Here is a 16,487-nt window from a genome sequence, read left to right as displayed (position 1 = left end):
TGTGTTGTAACTGTTTATTAATGAGTTTAAGGTGTTTATGATCTAATTAATAACCACTAATAAGCACATTTTAAAAGCATTTATAAACCCTTTATAAAGGTAGTCTTATTCTAAAGTGGAACCCAAATCTGTTTAAGCAGTTAAGGGCTTGTGTAAACTGTACAAGCAGCAGAGAAGCTGACCTGGTAAGAAAGTGATAATGGAAGCGTCTGTGTTGGGCCTCTCGTTGAAGTCCATCATGACCTGGGCTGAACCCTGACGGCTGTAGCAGCGTACGCTGGACCTGTAGCTCAGGTCACCGCTGCGGTAAATGATGGCCGTAATCTTCCCATCGTTCTCGTTTCCTGTGTATGTCACATCTCGGAACTGAACTTTAGGCACTGGAGATACAAAGGAGAGAGAGCGAATAATCATTTGTAGAGGTTTGAATGTGCACTGTGGGAAAAATGAGGAGGACTACAGCACTGGCTTGTTCTAAGAGAGTGAATATTGTGCAAAGACTACAGCGTTTTGAACGATTCTTGCAGCAAAAATATTGAACTATGGCCTTAATTCCATGTGGGGGCTGTACTTTAGCCTGGCCAAAAATAATTCAGTAAATAAATAAATAAAATAATATAGGTGTTTATTCTGTTCCTTATACTACAACACTTTAGGTCCACTGTTAAAAAAAAATAAAAAATAGACTTTGAGAATAAAGTCATAATATTTTGAGAATAAAGTCGTATTTTTTAGAATGAAATTGTAATATTTAAAAAAAAATAAATCTTAATATTTCGAGACTGAAGTTGTAAAGTTACAAGAATAAACTCTCGATATTTCAGGATAGAAGGCTAATTTTAGGGGGCCATAACGCGGTGGGTCCTCAGCTGCTCTAATAGCGATGATGAAGATGCCGAGCATTTTTATAATCATTCTCATTGTCTCCTGTGAAACTACATACCCTCTTTGAATAGCTCAGAGGTGTAACCACCTTATAGATGACCACTGCCTTGTAGACGACCACTGCCTGCGAGTTCTCCTTCAACAAAATAGACAATTTCCTCCGAGTCGGTCTGGTTCTTTATTCTAAATAAACACAGTTTCTTGCACAGCCATTTTAGCCGTTTCTTGTACTAATAACATTCTGTTGCTGATGTGCCAGGAGACTGAGTATTCCTTTATTGGTGAAACTGATATGAAAGTATAACACTATCAACTCTCATTTTAACACGAGGAAGTTGCTACATTCTTTTTGCAAACGCTTTGACCACAATATTGCAACTTTTCCTGGTAATATCCCACTTTAATGTCGGAATTCTCAGACTTTATTTTCAAATAATATACTTGAAATATTATGATTCTATTCTAAAAAATATAACTTTTTTCTTTAAATATTACGATCTTTTTCTCGAAATATTACAATTTTATTCTAGGAAATATCACTTTAATCTCGAGGTCTGTTACTGTTTTTTTTTTTTACAGTGGCCCTAAAACAAGTCATATTATACACACAACTCACAAATCAAAAAAATATTTATAATGAAGTTTTCTAGAGTGAATCATGAGAACTATTTGTCTGATTGCTGTCAAAGTTCCCAAATAATGTTGCTATGGGAACAGGAGAAGATGACATAAGCATGTTCTACTCTCTCTTTAAAATCGCTTTAAAATATTCATGTTACTTTTCCCCCCAATATCGGTCAGTCTTACATAGACACAAAATGCTCCAGAGGGAAAGTTCTTCATGGTGCTGTCCAGGCCACTTTGCTTTTTCATTCTGATCACTGTTTGCAAAAACTGTTCAACTTGATTAGCTGACGAACACTTACAGTCTGAAACAGAGTCGTTGATGAAGATGGTGGCTTTTCCCGGGCTCTCCCAGGATGCCGTTCATGGGCATACGCAGCACCAGCTCAAACTTCTCTGGACCCTCCAACACAGGCTGACCCAGGTCGTCCAGGATGGTCACCCGGAACGTCTGCATGGTGACGCCTGGAGCAAAGTCCAAATTCTTACTGATCCCCACATAGTCCTCACCAGCTGTGTAGACAATGAGGGGAGACCTTCAGTTGCAATGTTTTGCTCATAGAACACATAGATTAACATCATATCTCTATAAAAAAAACACATCAACAAAGGAAAGTAGGTTTTCTATTGAGAAATAGTTTATTTTCTCACAAAACTTCGAGGCTGTGAGAATATTCATATTTGACTTCATTTTACTTTAAATTTGAATTTTTTCTTTTTACACTCTTGCAATTTGATTTGGATTTAAAAGAGCAACTCCAGACACCTTTAGTGATAATTAGGCCAAACTGTGGAAATCTCAGAGCTGTTGATTATGCTTTGTGAGCAAGTTGTTATTTTAAAAACAGTGTCAGGGTGTCGTCTCTGTCAAAACACGACCTCACAGGAAAAACTCAGTTAACTGGTTTAAACGTATGTTAATGTAACAAGATGTGATTTGTTAAAGCAATATTATATCATTTTAAACTGTCCATTCATCATTAAGTGTTCACATACTGGAACGTGCAGCTGGCGTTTTCAACTGAAGAAAAAAAAAAAGTTTTAAAAGAGAACATACTGTTAATTTTAACTGTACATTGGTGCAATTATACTATTATTCAAACATTTTAGAATCATTTCTAATAATAATACTATTATTATTATTATTATTATTATAATAATAATAATAATAATAATAATAGTTATTATTATTTTCATATAGCTCTTTTTATACCAGTGGCTCAACATGCTTTACAGACATGTGATAATGTTTAACAGCAATACAAGTTTAATCTTCTTCTATTATAGTTACTGTTTGTTAACAGCAATAAAAGGGAAAAACTGTAAAATTAAATTAAAAAGTAATAATTATAAGCTAAACTAAAGAGATACGGTTTTAAATGTTTCTTAAAAGTGAGCACTGTGCTTGACTCTCTAATAAAAGGTGGATCTGAGCTCCACAGTTTAGAAGCATAATAACCAAAAGAGCCCTCTCTGGGTCTCATTCACCAATTTCTTCCTAGGTTTTTCTCTTAAATTTGTTCTTGAGTGAGGTCCTAAGTGAAAGTCTACGTCACATTCATGACATAATTCATTTAAATTAATTTAAACCAAATTGATTTTACATTACTGAAGACTTTTGAACAGTCATGTACTACGAAGTCTTACTGCTGTATTTTTGAAATATCTAATTATTGGTATCATTTCCACCTGTAACATGCAGTGACACGAACAAAGTGAATGATTAATGTCAAAACAGACTACAAAGAAAGAAAATATGCTCAATAAACCCACTGAGCACTCTTTGCTCACTGGAGATTAGGCCTTTCTCCTCCACCACCTGATACCACAGCTTTGAAGCCATGATTGAGTTATTCATTTGCTCAGCTTTTGAGGCCCAGGGTGTTGATAGTGCACCCTTTACTCCCCTACGCTTCTCCCACGCACCGCTGACCGTGCAGTGTATGACCGTCTGCAGCACCATTTTGGCAGAACAGCTTTAGATTAGATAGCACAAAAACAATATTTGCTCTTATGGGGGAGCAAGTGGGCCGAGGACAGCTCAGAGGCAGACGCAGCAGTGATAAGGTGGGGGGAGAGAGGAGGGAGGAGATTCTGAACTTGCCGAGAAGTTTTTACCAAAAATATGTGAAAACTGTAAGAGTGCGTGAGCCATAGTGAGCATTTCTGAGCCTGGCTTCGCTTCAGCTCCATTGATGCGCTGAGGTCAAGGTTTTACACCTGCAGCAGTTCCTCTACACCATAAAACAGATCTGAAACTGAAACTCTTTCACTGTGTACGTTCCCTGTGTTGCGTGAACTCTGAGAATGCAGTGGCTTTTCAACTACTCTTCTCTTTCTTATGTGTATAAAACATGCCTTTGCCTCCAGGCTAGCAGGAACAGGTACTAGTATTATTTATGATTTCTATTTCTACAAGCAGGGTCATCTCTGGACATTGGACACTGTGCTTTTTTCCATTTGCTATCAGTTTCATTCAACCAAGCTACCAAGCAACCAACCAACCCACCAACCTTAATTTAAGCTCGGAGTACACTGAGAAAGACCCTGATTTACAATGTAGCCAAGGCAATACAGAAATCAGGAACTGAGAAGTTAAATAGGAAAAACATTTCAAATGCTAAAAAAGTAATAATAATTATAGTAGAAAATTTTAAAAAAAAAATATACCATTAAAATTGCAACAATTTAGTAACTTGATAAGTAAGATAAAAGAAGGATACATAAAAATAAACAAATAAAGAAATAAACAATATAAAACAATAGCTTGGTAATATTAAAATACATAAAAATAATAATAATAAAAAAAAATGATGGCTCCAGCTGCTTGGGTCTTGGGTACCTCTACAAAGTTGGCACCAACAAAACCAAGTGGACCCAAAAGACCTAACTCAATAGAGTTTTCCTCCAGTGGCAATTCAGCAAATTCTTCACTCTTCCAGGTGAGGATAAAGTCATTAAGCACTATTACATCATACAGAATAGATGCATCAGAATGTAAACCATAATGAAATGTTTGTGTTGACTCCTATTTTTACAGGTACTTCTTTGTAAACAGTTCATTAAGCTAGTTAGAAAGTGAACACTAACACTATAAGCATTTATGCTTACCTCCACAGAACAAGGGGTTTAGCTCATACTTTCAAACAAAAATATCATCTCAGCTTGATTCTTCCCCTGATTCTGTGTGAATGTAGACACTTGTGTGAGTTTCTGAGTGCAGAATTGCATTTTATATCAGCCAGTCAGTTAAGCTAACTGTAAAAGTAGCTTAAATAGCCAAATTAGATGCTTTAGAGTGGCATAAAATAACCAAAAAGAGAATTAAATTGTTACTTGAGGTTATAATGACAGTTCCAAAAGCAATTGTAATGAAATATTAACAATATCTGTCTATTTGGATTTTTGCACATTTTGTTTCTTTAACAATTTCGGCTGCTTGAATACTGTATCAACCAAATACTGTATCCCGTTGCTGTTGTTCTGGTTGCTACCTCAGTGACTGCTTTACTCACACATCCTGCTTTGCACAATCTGCATATTCTCAGTACCGTGTACTGCCTGTGCTCTGTTTTGTATTTATGAGTCTTTCATATTTATTATACTGTATTGTCTGCACTGTGTATATTATATTGTCTCGCACTTGTGTTCTTGTGGAGGACTGTTGTTTCGTTTCACTGTGTACTTGTATAAAGCTGAAATGACAATAAAGCCTCTTGAACTTGAACTTATTTCTTACTTATAGTTCACTGAAGCAAGTAGAGAGATTCTGCTGAAAGTGCAGAAACTAGATTGTAATTACTATGCAATAAAATATGCATTAATGTACTTTTGAACAGAACAGCAAAATAAAAGTAAACATTTGTAACTCTAGACTTCTTAGGCACCCTGGGAGCTCTTATGTGAAAACGGCTAACAGAAAAGTTACGGTCATCTAATGTCATCTAAGCAGTTAAAAGTCTTCAGTGTAAACTTGTTACTGGATGCTTAAGCCTACGGATGCTAATATCGCGTCTGCTATTCATTCAGACTCTTTATCTTTGTCCATTTTAACTAAAATCTTTCTCCAGAGTAGCTGGTCTCCATGCTTGTCCATGCTGGCCATACAACCTTTAAAAATGGTTCTACAAGGGTTCTTTAGTAAAGGTAATTGTAATATATAGAATCGTGAACACTCAACCATTTAAACGCTTACATGTGTTTGTTTGGTTAAATGGTTATTTTCTATTATGGAAAACCTGTCGAGAGCAGTAAAGTGGGCTACTGTGTTTTCTATCACTGTGTGAAAGAAGCTCCACACAGCATTTATTGTTGATGCACTGTGAGAGTTTCTGAGCCTTTTGACTTAAATCAGATTCTTTACATATCAATTGAATTGCGAGTAGATTAAAAGGCAGGAATGGCCACACTTTGCCTCTGCATTGAGACTTAATATCACATACCTTCAGCAGAAACGGGGTCAGTTTTTCGGGAGCGCACAGTAACCGTGCCCGTCTTAGAGAGGTCAGATCCTGTCCTCCAAACCCGAACCTCCACATAGCCGTCACTCTCGTCCACATGGTACTGCACATCCCCAAAATAGAACACTGGAGCTGTTGAAGCGGAATGAGAAAGACTGATAAGTCATATTAGGGGTCATAACTGTCCGGATCATGAATTCCAAAAGTCCAGCAGCAACATAACTGTATATAAAAGTCATCATTTTGTTCTTAATTTATGATGAGCATTGTTATATTAAGCTTTTAACTTACAGTTATATACACATCTCACCTAGTTGTTTTCTAAACATTCAGTAGACACCACATTGGATTTGTATGTAGGAGATATTTTATTATTATCTGAATTGTTGAGAAGCTATGGTTGCACACACAGTCTTGAGGAAAGACATTTTGGCATGTTTTTCTCATTGTTTGACTTTAAAACAAACAGTACAGAGTAGCCAGACTCTAACCTGAGCAGACAGAACATACATACAATTTAAAATGTAATTATTATGTACTTAATGCATCATTACAATGTAATTACATTTCAATAATTATGTAATGTAAACAGAATGTATGGCCAATTGACAATAACTGTACATGTCTACAGTAGAAAAGCTCCTGTGGAATGTCACAATTACAACATTAAGCACTGTCAAGCTCAAAGCTGAGGATGAAAGAAGAACAAAAGAATTATTACTCTTATAAAACCTCTCTGCACAAGATGATACAAAGTGAAGCAGCTGTGAATGTAGGGCAAACCTGGGAGGGCATAAATGACATACCTTTCCCACAGTAACAAGTTAATACACGTGTACCATGTTTTATACCAACAAGTATGATCTGAGGTACATGCATTATAACAACTATCCTGCAGATACACTCTCAGAGATAAAGGTACGAGACTGTCACTGGGGTTGTACCTCAAGGGTACATCTCAGTACCTTTACCCAGGGAATGTAATTGTACCAAAATCCACTGACATTATATTTTCTAAGTTGTATTAACTCCACACACCCCGTCTCGTCTCCAGGCTTTTAATTTTATTGTTCTGTTTTAAAACATCAGGTTATGAAAAGGTACAAATCTGTACTTTTCACCTGGAAAAACGTATTTAAGGTGCACAATTGGACCTTAAAACCACTGTACTACTTTTGAGGCTACATTTACATTGTTTGTATCTGGTACTGATACTGATACGGGTACCATTAACGATACCATGACTTCAGTACCATTTCCTGAATGATGCTTCTTCCATACTTTCTTTTTAATTACAAAACCAAACCAGAAATGAGTGCAAGGTGCTAAAAGTGAGTATATTTATGGACTGTAACATATCACAGACTAATCAAGAAGCACTGATGTTAGTAACAGGCATACAAAATGTAATTTAGACAGTCAATCATCAGTCCACATTTTGGAATAGGCCTGCTTATTAGCTCACTGATATAAACATCTCATGCTGATTGCACCTGGCTGGTGTCATTATAAAGATGTTGCCATTGTTTGGGAAGATTTCACACAGCTATCAGGGACAGCAATAACCTGTACTGCAATCATCTCCATTCCTACACGCCACGCAAAACTCCACTGCTGAAAAGACGCATCTGAAATTTGAATTTAGACAAATCTGAACTCTATTGGAACAATGAAAATAAAAAATAGAACTTTTTGGCCACAATTCAGCTCATCATGTTTAGAAAGGAGGCGTGGTATGCGCCCATGCCCTGGGCCCCGATGTTGGCCGCGAGAGCTGACAGAAAGGTGGGGACCAAACTCCGAAGACGGTCACTTTAATCTGCCTCGCGTTCCATTCCATTGGCCGAGACTGGGAGCACAGGCTTTGTTTTGCTTTGATTGTGTTTGGTGTGAAAATTAAAGTGAAATGGCTGCCTTCAGCGTCCTTCCTGAGCCCGGGGTAACACATGATGTGCTACAGAAGGGTTGTGTGTATGATACCAAGAACACCAGACCCACAATGAGATATGGAGGTGGAAGCATCATCTGCAAACATTACTGGGAAACATGTTACTAGGAAACATGAACAAAGCAATCAATGTACCAGAAGATTAGAGAAGAGTTTGATCTCATTGGCCAAGAAACTGAAACTTGACAGATGGATGTTTCAAAAAGACAATGACCCCAAACATACAGTCAAAATAATTCAAGATCAGTGAAAGTGCTTGAATGGCCTAGCCAATCTTTTGACTCGAATCACTGAAAATGAATGAAGGATTTCGAAATTGAAGTTTGGTAGGAAAAACCACAATACTGCAAAAAGCTAATAACTTCTTACCAAAGATGTCTCAAAGCTATTGCCAACTACAGCTTTGCAACAAAGTACTAGCGTTATTAATTTAACATGTCTGAATACTTTTTTCCCATCAATTTAGTTTTTAAAATGTGTCTTTTTTAATACTTAAGAATCGTGTTAATATTTATAAGTTAAAAGACATTGTGTGTAAATTTGAAGTGGATACCTGCACTGGAATTTGATTAAATGACAAAAACGGAAGTGTCCGAATGCTTGTTTCCCTTCATTGTAGGTTCCTTTGTACAGAACCAGATGGAATTTCTTAATACATGTTAGAATTGCAGTAATTTGTTCTGTAACACTAAAGTACTGAATTTTGATATACAGCCTGAAGACCCACATCATTTATATATGTCACTCTTTTATAGCAACTGAACACATAGAATGGAATTCTGTTTTCCACACTGTGAGTTCACAGGCTTTGACTTTGACGAGCTTGAGGTGAAGAACAGGTATGACAGAAGGTCCGGGGGCTGAGACAGACGTGCTAGTCCGGACCTGTCCGCTCGCAATTAACACTCTGCCCAAATGCTACTCGCAACCCAGCGCAGCTCGCCTTCACAGCTAACACACTGACTGCCTGTGAAAAGACTGCTTTAGCACTTGGCTTCCAAATGTGTTTTCTTGAGAGATGTGCTGTCATCTGCTAAAGCCGAGGGAGGCAGTGTTGATGGACTGTATACGTTCGTATACGTCCACCATAGGAAGTGCAACTAAACCCAGAGAAAATAAACCACGCTAGAGGCCCGTTCACCCTCCACCCATCAAAAAGTCTTGAGTGGTTTTGAGATTTTCAACAGTGCACAGAAAAGTGGGTTTATTTTTCTAAGACAACACCAAACCTATTGTCATATCAGGAAGGAATGCACTAACGAAGTCCAGCAAAAGGTTGCCAAGGAAATGTGTTTGTTGTCATGACAGTGAAAAACTTCACTTTTTATTCTAGATATTTTTGCCCTGTGCCCTACATAGGTGACCTTAGCTAACCCTGCTTCAGGAGTCAAACAGAGAAAGGTAAAGAGCTGCAAAGTACTCTTAAAAATGGTGCCAAAAGTGGTTCTTTGGTGCGATTCCAAAGAAGAACCACTTTTGGCTTACTAAAGACCTTTTCTGGGAGGTTCATAATAAGCCTCCACATTACGCAAAGGTTCTCCCGGAACCATATATCCAAACCCAGAATTATTATAAGAACCTTTATTTTTAAGAGTGCCCAAAGAGATTCTGTGGAGCAACATGAGAGAAGAACCACTTTTGGAGAACCTTTCAGTAGATAAACGCATTTTTGTAAACGAGACGTGTGCATGTGAAGAACCTTCATAAACTTTAAAGAACCTCAACATAATGTAAAATACTGAACATTGTAAAACTGTTTCCTAAAATTGCACATCCAAGCCAAGAATCATTAAAGAACATCATCTTAAAAGGGTTCTTTGGAATGACATCGTAGAAGCACCACTTAATGGTTCTTTCTAGATCTACTTTTGTAGAACCTGCACATAATGTAAAGGTTCTAAACAAATTAAAGGTTTTACCTAGAATCACATATCAAAGCCAGGAACCTTTTAAGAACCTAAAAGAGCACTCTTAAAAATAAAGACGTCCAAAAGAGTTCTTTGGAATGATGCCATAGAAGAACTATAATTGTTCTAATGAGGTTTTCAGTGAATACAATCATTTTTGCAAGAGTTGTGTGAGTGTTAAGAACCTTTTGAAAGTTGAGAGAACCTTCATAATGTAACATAAAATGCCAATAAGTAAAAGCTTTTGTTCCTAAAATTGTACGTCCGAGCTAAGAACCATTTAGGAAACCTTTTCACAGTGTAGGGTTTAAATGTTCAACCTGGGATAAACCACATTTGGTTATTTTTGACCAAAAAGAATAAACAAATAAATACTAAATAGGCCTACAACAAGGTATCAAAACCTGGACTATTATACTTCAAATAATTCTAATGTTAATGCAAGTGAGAAATGCTATGTTCAAATAATTTGAGCAGCAGTAGATCAACAGTTAAAAGCGTTGGCCTTGTGGAACTATTTCATGGTTTCTATGAGGGACATTAGACCACTACAGGTTTAATTCAACCTGAAAACAGAATATACAGATTACGGCCACAGAAGAAGGTCCTGGCAAGCATGCCGACTCCATCTGTAAAATATTTTTAAAATAAAGAAAATTTCAGAATGATAGTGCCAAAGTACAAAGTATGACTAGAAAAATGGAATTCATTACCTTTGACGACCAGCCACTCTCTACAGTACATACTGCAGCCTTTGAACTACAATCATTTTAGTATGTAAACTGGGTTTATTGTCAGCTTTCTTCAGTTTTTAGTTTTAGTTTTCAACACAGTGTGTCCTGAATTTTGGGTTTTGGCCAAGGATTTTCATTTGGGTGTATTATTAGTTTAACCTCACACCCCCACAGTAGAAGATCACTTTTCCTGGAACTGCACTGCATGCTAATCTCACTCTTAACCAATTTAAGGCTACAAACTCCACACAAAAGCAAAAAGATCCACAAATTACCTTGAGGTGAGAATTAGTTTACATTTTTGCAAGGTGTGTAGAAGCGAACACCCAAGGCGCACAGAACCTTCAGCAAAGCCTTGAGGCTTGAGGCTAACGCTGCAAACTGGTACAAAATTGTCCTTGCGGTGGCAATTATGTTACAAAGTGCACACGGCAGAAAAGTGAGCTTTTCTCACCCTGCTTTGCCTGAGTTGAGGTGATAGACTTGCATGAGGCTTCTTGGCAGCGCCAGAGTCTGTCCCTGCAGACAAATCAAGCAACGGCCTGTGGGAGAGCGCGGGCTGGCGGGCATAAGCTACTGATTGCCTTTGGCACGGAAAGGCTTGATGTGGGTATGTGTGTGTCCTACAGCTCTGTAATCAGATAAGGTTAATTCGCTCAGAAGACAAACAGAAAAGTTTCAAAGGGACACGGCACATTAACTCAGAGGCAAACCGCCGGCTCCCGGGTTCATTCTGTGCCCAAATCTCAACTCTTCACTGCCTGTATAGAGTTACCTGTGTGGCACTCAGGCACTTGCAAACAGGATTTCATAATCGTAATTCACTATATGGACCATTCTACCGAGTTCAAACTGCGGTCCCACCAGAAAAATTAAAATAAATTAAAATAAAGTTTTCAGACCTTTTATATTTACATGCACTATGTTGTGACTTATTTAAACCCAATGTATTGTAGTAATAATAAGCTAAATATGTTAAAAACCATGTAACACTTTGTTTGGATGGTCCACTGTAGACGGATATGCAACTGAACTTCATGTTCAGTGTGAAAGAGTTTATTAAATCTATCCCTAACCCTAATCCTAACCCTAACCTTAACCTTAACCTCATAGCAAAATCTATACCTACTTCTAACCCTAACCCTAACCATAATGTTGAAATTCAACTGAGTATCACCAGAAAGATTGTTAATGATTTAAGCATCTGTAGAGCATCTATAGGGGACCATTCAAATAAAGTGTACAATAAAGTGCATTTTTTTAAGATATAAGTAAAGTAAAAATTTGGATTTATCATGACCTTATTTTTTAAATAAAAATAAAATGTAAAAAAGGTTGTCCCACATTTTCATGTCACTACTGAAACCCAAAGAGTTTTAGTCTGCACCGTAAAAGTGGCTCGTCAGATCTATCTAAAAAAATAACTTCATCTAGTAACAAGCAATTAAACTAGTTTTATTCAACCTAAAAACTACATTAATGGAAAGAATCGTTCATTCAAAGTGTGTATTTAGGTTGAATAAAACTAATTTTTTACTTGTTACTAAATGAAGTGGGTTTTTAGGTTGAACTGATGAGCCATTTTTACAGTGTCTAGGTGGAGCCTTATTTCAGCCACACCCCTGCATTTTAGAGCAGGAAGTGAGACTGCATCCCTGTCCCATGTGTCTGTAGTTCAGTTATGGTAGCGTGATTGGTTTGGCAGTGACAAAATGAAAAGTTCAATCATTTATTTTAATAACATAAATATAATTAAGGTATGGGGTCACTCAAAGCAAAAGGATTTTAAAGTCCAAGTGAATTAAAATCTCAAATGTGTTTTCAACTCATTTCGACTTTGAACCAATTCAGTAAAATGAGCCATAAAAAGGAAGCTCCATGCAGCCTTTATTGCAGCATGCACTGTGAGAGTTTCTGAGCAAGAGAAAAATGGCTCGTCAGATCATCCTAAAAAATACTTAGTGTGGTAACAAGTAAATTAACTAGTTTTATTCAACCTAAATAAATACTTTGAATGAACGATTCTTTTAATCTAAGCAATTTTTTCGAGTTGAATAAAACCAGCTCAATTGCTTGCTACCATATTAAGTAATTTTTTTAGGTTGATCTGACGATGTAGACATTCAGAATGGAATTCAAATCCCTAGAAAACAAATCAAACATTGAATATTCACATTTGTCAGTCAGAAGCTGATTTTTCAGGAGATATTTAAGATTAGATATATGATAATCCACATTCACAAAGTAGGACAAAGTTAAAGGAAAACCAGTGAAAAAAATGAAATAGATACAGACAAAATGGGACAGACAAACATGCAAGACCTGGTAGACACCAAAACCGTCCCCTATCAGATAAACAGCACTTAAAGCTTTCATCTTTCAGAGAGAGGTTAAAATCAAGCGCCACTCTTGATTCAGATCTGAAAAAATCCACAGGTGTTTCTGTCCATCCTTCCACTGTGAGAAGACACTATGAGTCTGAATGGATGTGTAGCTGCCAAGAAGCTCTTACTGAGAAAAGTAAACAGACACAACAAATAAGAAGCTGCTGATGTGCTCTGAACAATGGACTGACCACCCCAGAGTCCAGACTTCAGCTTGTAAGAAGCACACAACAAACTTTGAAGACACAGATGTCTTTAAAAACTAAAAGTAAGTCTCTTAGCTGTAATAAAGACCATTTTAACACTAAATGCTTTAAAGTGATGTTATATTTAGTTGTTGAGACTTCTATGTAATTTTCTATTAAGTATAAGTTTTCTGCGTTTTTCTGATGTTGAAAAAATGCGTAACTTGTATTTGATGGCCATTTTGACCGGAAAATAAATAAATTAACAGTGGCCACTGACTTTTGCACAGTACTGTATCACAATGAATGCAATGACAGCATTGACGAGTTATTGGTACAGGAGAAGAGAATATTAAAAGACAGAAAGAGATGCTTTTTTGGATTAAAGGACGTCCAAATAATCCCATAAATGTTAACTACTGCATCACTTTTGCATCACGGCCTTGAAACCATGGACTGGCCTGTACCTGTACACTCAGTGAATTTACATTCTGCAGTTTACATCAATATTATGTTTTATGTATTATAATATATGACCTTTTCTCTCCTGAATTCTTTAAGTTTTATTCTGATATTGCAATATTGAGATGCTCCTTCAGACAACAAAGAAGGCTTGTTAAGTCTGAGGGACATAAGGAATGCATTAAGAGTGTATAAAACCCTTGGCTCTTCCTCTTGGCACACACGTTGCATTCTGCATTATGCTGCACAACTAGTATTCAATTCAGGAGCCAGGTCGCGCTCTCATGCTCTTAAAAGCAACACTTGCCTACAGTTCATCTGTTCCTGAGAGACGGGTGCCAGCACTGTGCTGCCTCTGCCTCTGACCACCTTCTTTACCACTTTGGAATGAATTCTCCTGATGGAAAAAAAGAGATAGAAAAGATAGGAACAGGCCAGGGAGATGTCAGCGTCTTCATTCATTTCAAAGCCGAGCAGGAGGCGAGGAGGTGTATGTGTGCTGGGGGGTGGGGGGGGGGTGGGGGTTGGGGAGCGGGGGTTACGGTTGCCAGCGAGTCTCGGAGGAGTGCAGGGTGTTGTTCACACATTCACACTCGCTAACAGCATGAACTTTCCGCAGCATTCCCACCGAGCGATGGCTTTTTGTCAGGAGCAGCCTGAAACGTACCGCCAGAAGAAAATGGCAGGGCACATTAGCCCAGCTGTAAGTGCTCTTTTGTCACACTGATGTTCACCTTTTGACAAGAGCCCTCCAATGGACTCGAATCAATTCAGGGCAGTTTTAGCCAGAACATGCAGAACAGTGACACATCTGTGTCAACTACGAAGCGCTAATGGGTTAAAAAGGTACTCGTACATCCACAGTACGCAGTTATGTAAATTGGCCAGCAAAGGAGGCCTGTTCAGTTAGTGATCAACAATGCTGGACATTTGCAGCACATTACGTTTTCATGACTGCTTAAATGAATTATCTACAGACTCTTCTTTCAGGAGTCTTTATGTTCTGTGTGCTCTGCTTTAGCAAAACGCAAACACTAGCAAGAACCATGTATTAAATATAAGCAACAACTATTGAGCACAAACTCGATTCTAAAAAAGTTGGCACTGAATGTGAAATGCTAATTAAAAGTAGAAAACAGTGATTTTTAAATCCACTTTGAGCTGTATTTAAACAAAAGCAGTCCAAAGGAAAGATAAGTAGTGTTTTATCTTATCAACTGTACTGTTTTTGTAAATATATGCTCAGATATGTAATGTTTTATCTTATCAACTTCACTGTTTTCTGTAAATATACGCTCTTTCTGAAATGGATGCCTGCCACTCATCCCAAAAAAGTCGGGCTAGGGGCAGTTTAAGACTAGGAACATTGTTAAATGTTCGAAAAACATCTTAAAAGAGATGATTTAATCATGCTTGGGTGTAGAAGGAGCATCCAGGAAACCGCCTAGACCTTTATGAGCACGGATGGGTTGAGGCTCAACATCAGCAACAAATCCAACAAGGCAAGGTAAGTTTATTTATAAAGGTAATTGAAATCATAATTTGATAAGTAACAAATTAAAAGAAATTAAAATCATGATTAAAATAAGAGATTTGAAAGAAAAGTTCAAGTTAAAATAAAAAAGTTTAAAAACAACATTTCACAATAAGCATTTGCAAGAGTTTAATGTATTCCGCCCTATATAGTGCATCATATTATCAAAGAGAGAAAAGATATCTACTGAATGCCTGTGACCTTCGACTTCTCAGCACTGCATTAAAAACGGTCATGCTTCTGTATGGATATCACCTTGTGAGCTTGAGAATACTCTGATACCCTGATCATTGCTGCTTCCACAAATGCAAGTTAAGACTATTATGCACAGTGAAAGTCACATGTCAGCATCGTCCAGCAGCCCTGCTGACTTCTCTGGGCTCAAACTCATCTGAAATGGACTGATGCACAGTGGAAACATGTATTGTGGTCGGACGAGTCAACTCTTCAGCCTATTCATGGAAATAATGAGGGTTGTGTTCTCCAGGCCAAAGAAAGAAAGGAAGACTGTTACCAGCGTAAAGTTCAAAAGCCAGAGTCTGTCATGGTATCGGGGGGTATCAGTACTTATGGCATTGGTATGGCATGCACATCTATGAAGGCAAAATTAATGCCGACAAACGTGATATACACATTTTGGAGCAACATATGCTGCCTTTTAGACACCATCTTTTTTAAGGATGTACATGCTTATTTCAACATGACAACAAGAAGCATTCTGCATGTGTTAAAACAGCATGGCTGATTAATCAGAGAATGCTAGAATGGTCTCCTATTGAAATTGAGTGATGCTGTATGAAGTTCAAAATATGACAACAAAAGCCTTATGTGGTAGCACAGCAGAAGACTTGTGTAACTGAAGAATGTCAAAAATACTGATTTAAAACTGAATCAGTTTGTGTCTTCAGTGAAATGATTATAAAGTGTTGTTAAAAGGAAAGATGATGTAACACAGTGGTAAACATGCTCCTGTTCCAATTTTTGGAATATGTCCCAGGCATCAAATTTGCAATGAGCATATATTTACAAAAAAAAAAATCATAAGGTAAAACATCAAATATCATGTTTTTGTACTGCTTTCAATTTAATACAAGTCAAACTGAATTCACTAATCACAGCTTTCTGTTTTATTGCCATTTCACATACTGTCCCAACTGGAATAGTTTTGGAAATAGCAAGAAATATTAGCAAAAAGCAAGTAACTAGTATTAGCAAAATTAGCGAAAAGCAAGTGTTAATTTTAGTATAAAAACAAGTATTAAGTATTAACAACATCAGCAAAAAGCAGGTATGAAGTGCAAGAAAAATGAAACATTAAGTCTTAGTAAAAGCTTTTAAGTATTCACAAAAAGCCATTATTGAAT

At 37.2% G+C, this 16,487-nt stretch overlaps 1 protein-coding gene across 1 annotated transcript in view; it reads right to left on the bottom strand.

The window, feature by feature from the left end:
- Positions 1–16,487, bottom strand: part of frem2b (FRAS1 related extracellular matrix 2b) — a 144,233-nt gene that overhangs the window by 27,479 nt on the left and 100,267 nt on the right. The window contains 4 exon segments of the mRNA XM_036565019.1: positions 183–380; positions 1,812–1,842; positions 1,844–2,022; positions 5,952–6,101. Of these exon segments, the coding sequence (XP_036420912.1) occupies positions 183–380; positions 1,812–1,842; positions 1,844–2,022; positions 5,952–6,101 (558 nt within the window).

This window comes from Colossoma macropomum, unplaced genomic scaffold (assembly GCF_904425465.1).
Source record: "Colossoma macropomum unplaced genomic scaffold, Colossoma_macropomum, whole genome shotgun sequence".
NCBI lineage: Eukaryota > Metazoa > Chordata > Actinopteri > Characiformes > Serrasalmidae > Colossoma > Colossoma macropomum.
Note: the sequence above shows the minus strand (reverse complement) of the source record. Positions and strands in the feature narration are given on the sequence as shown.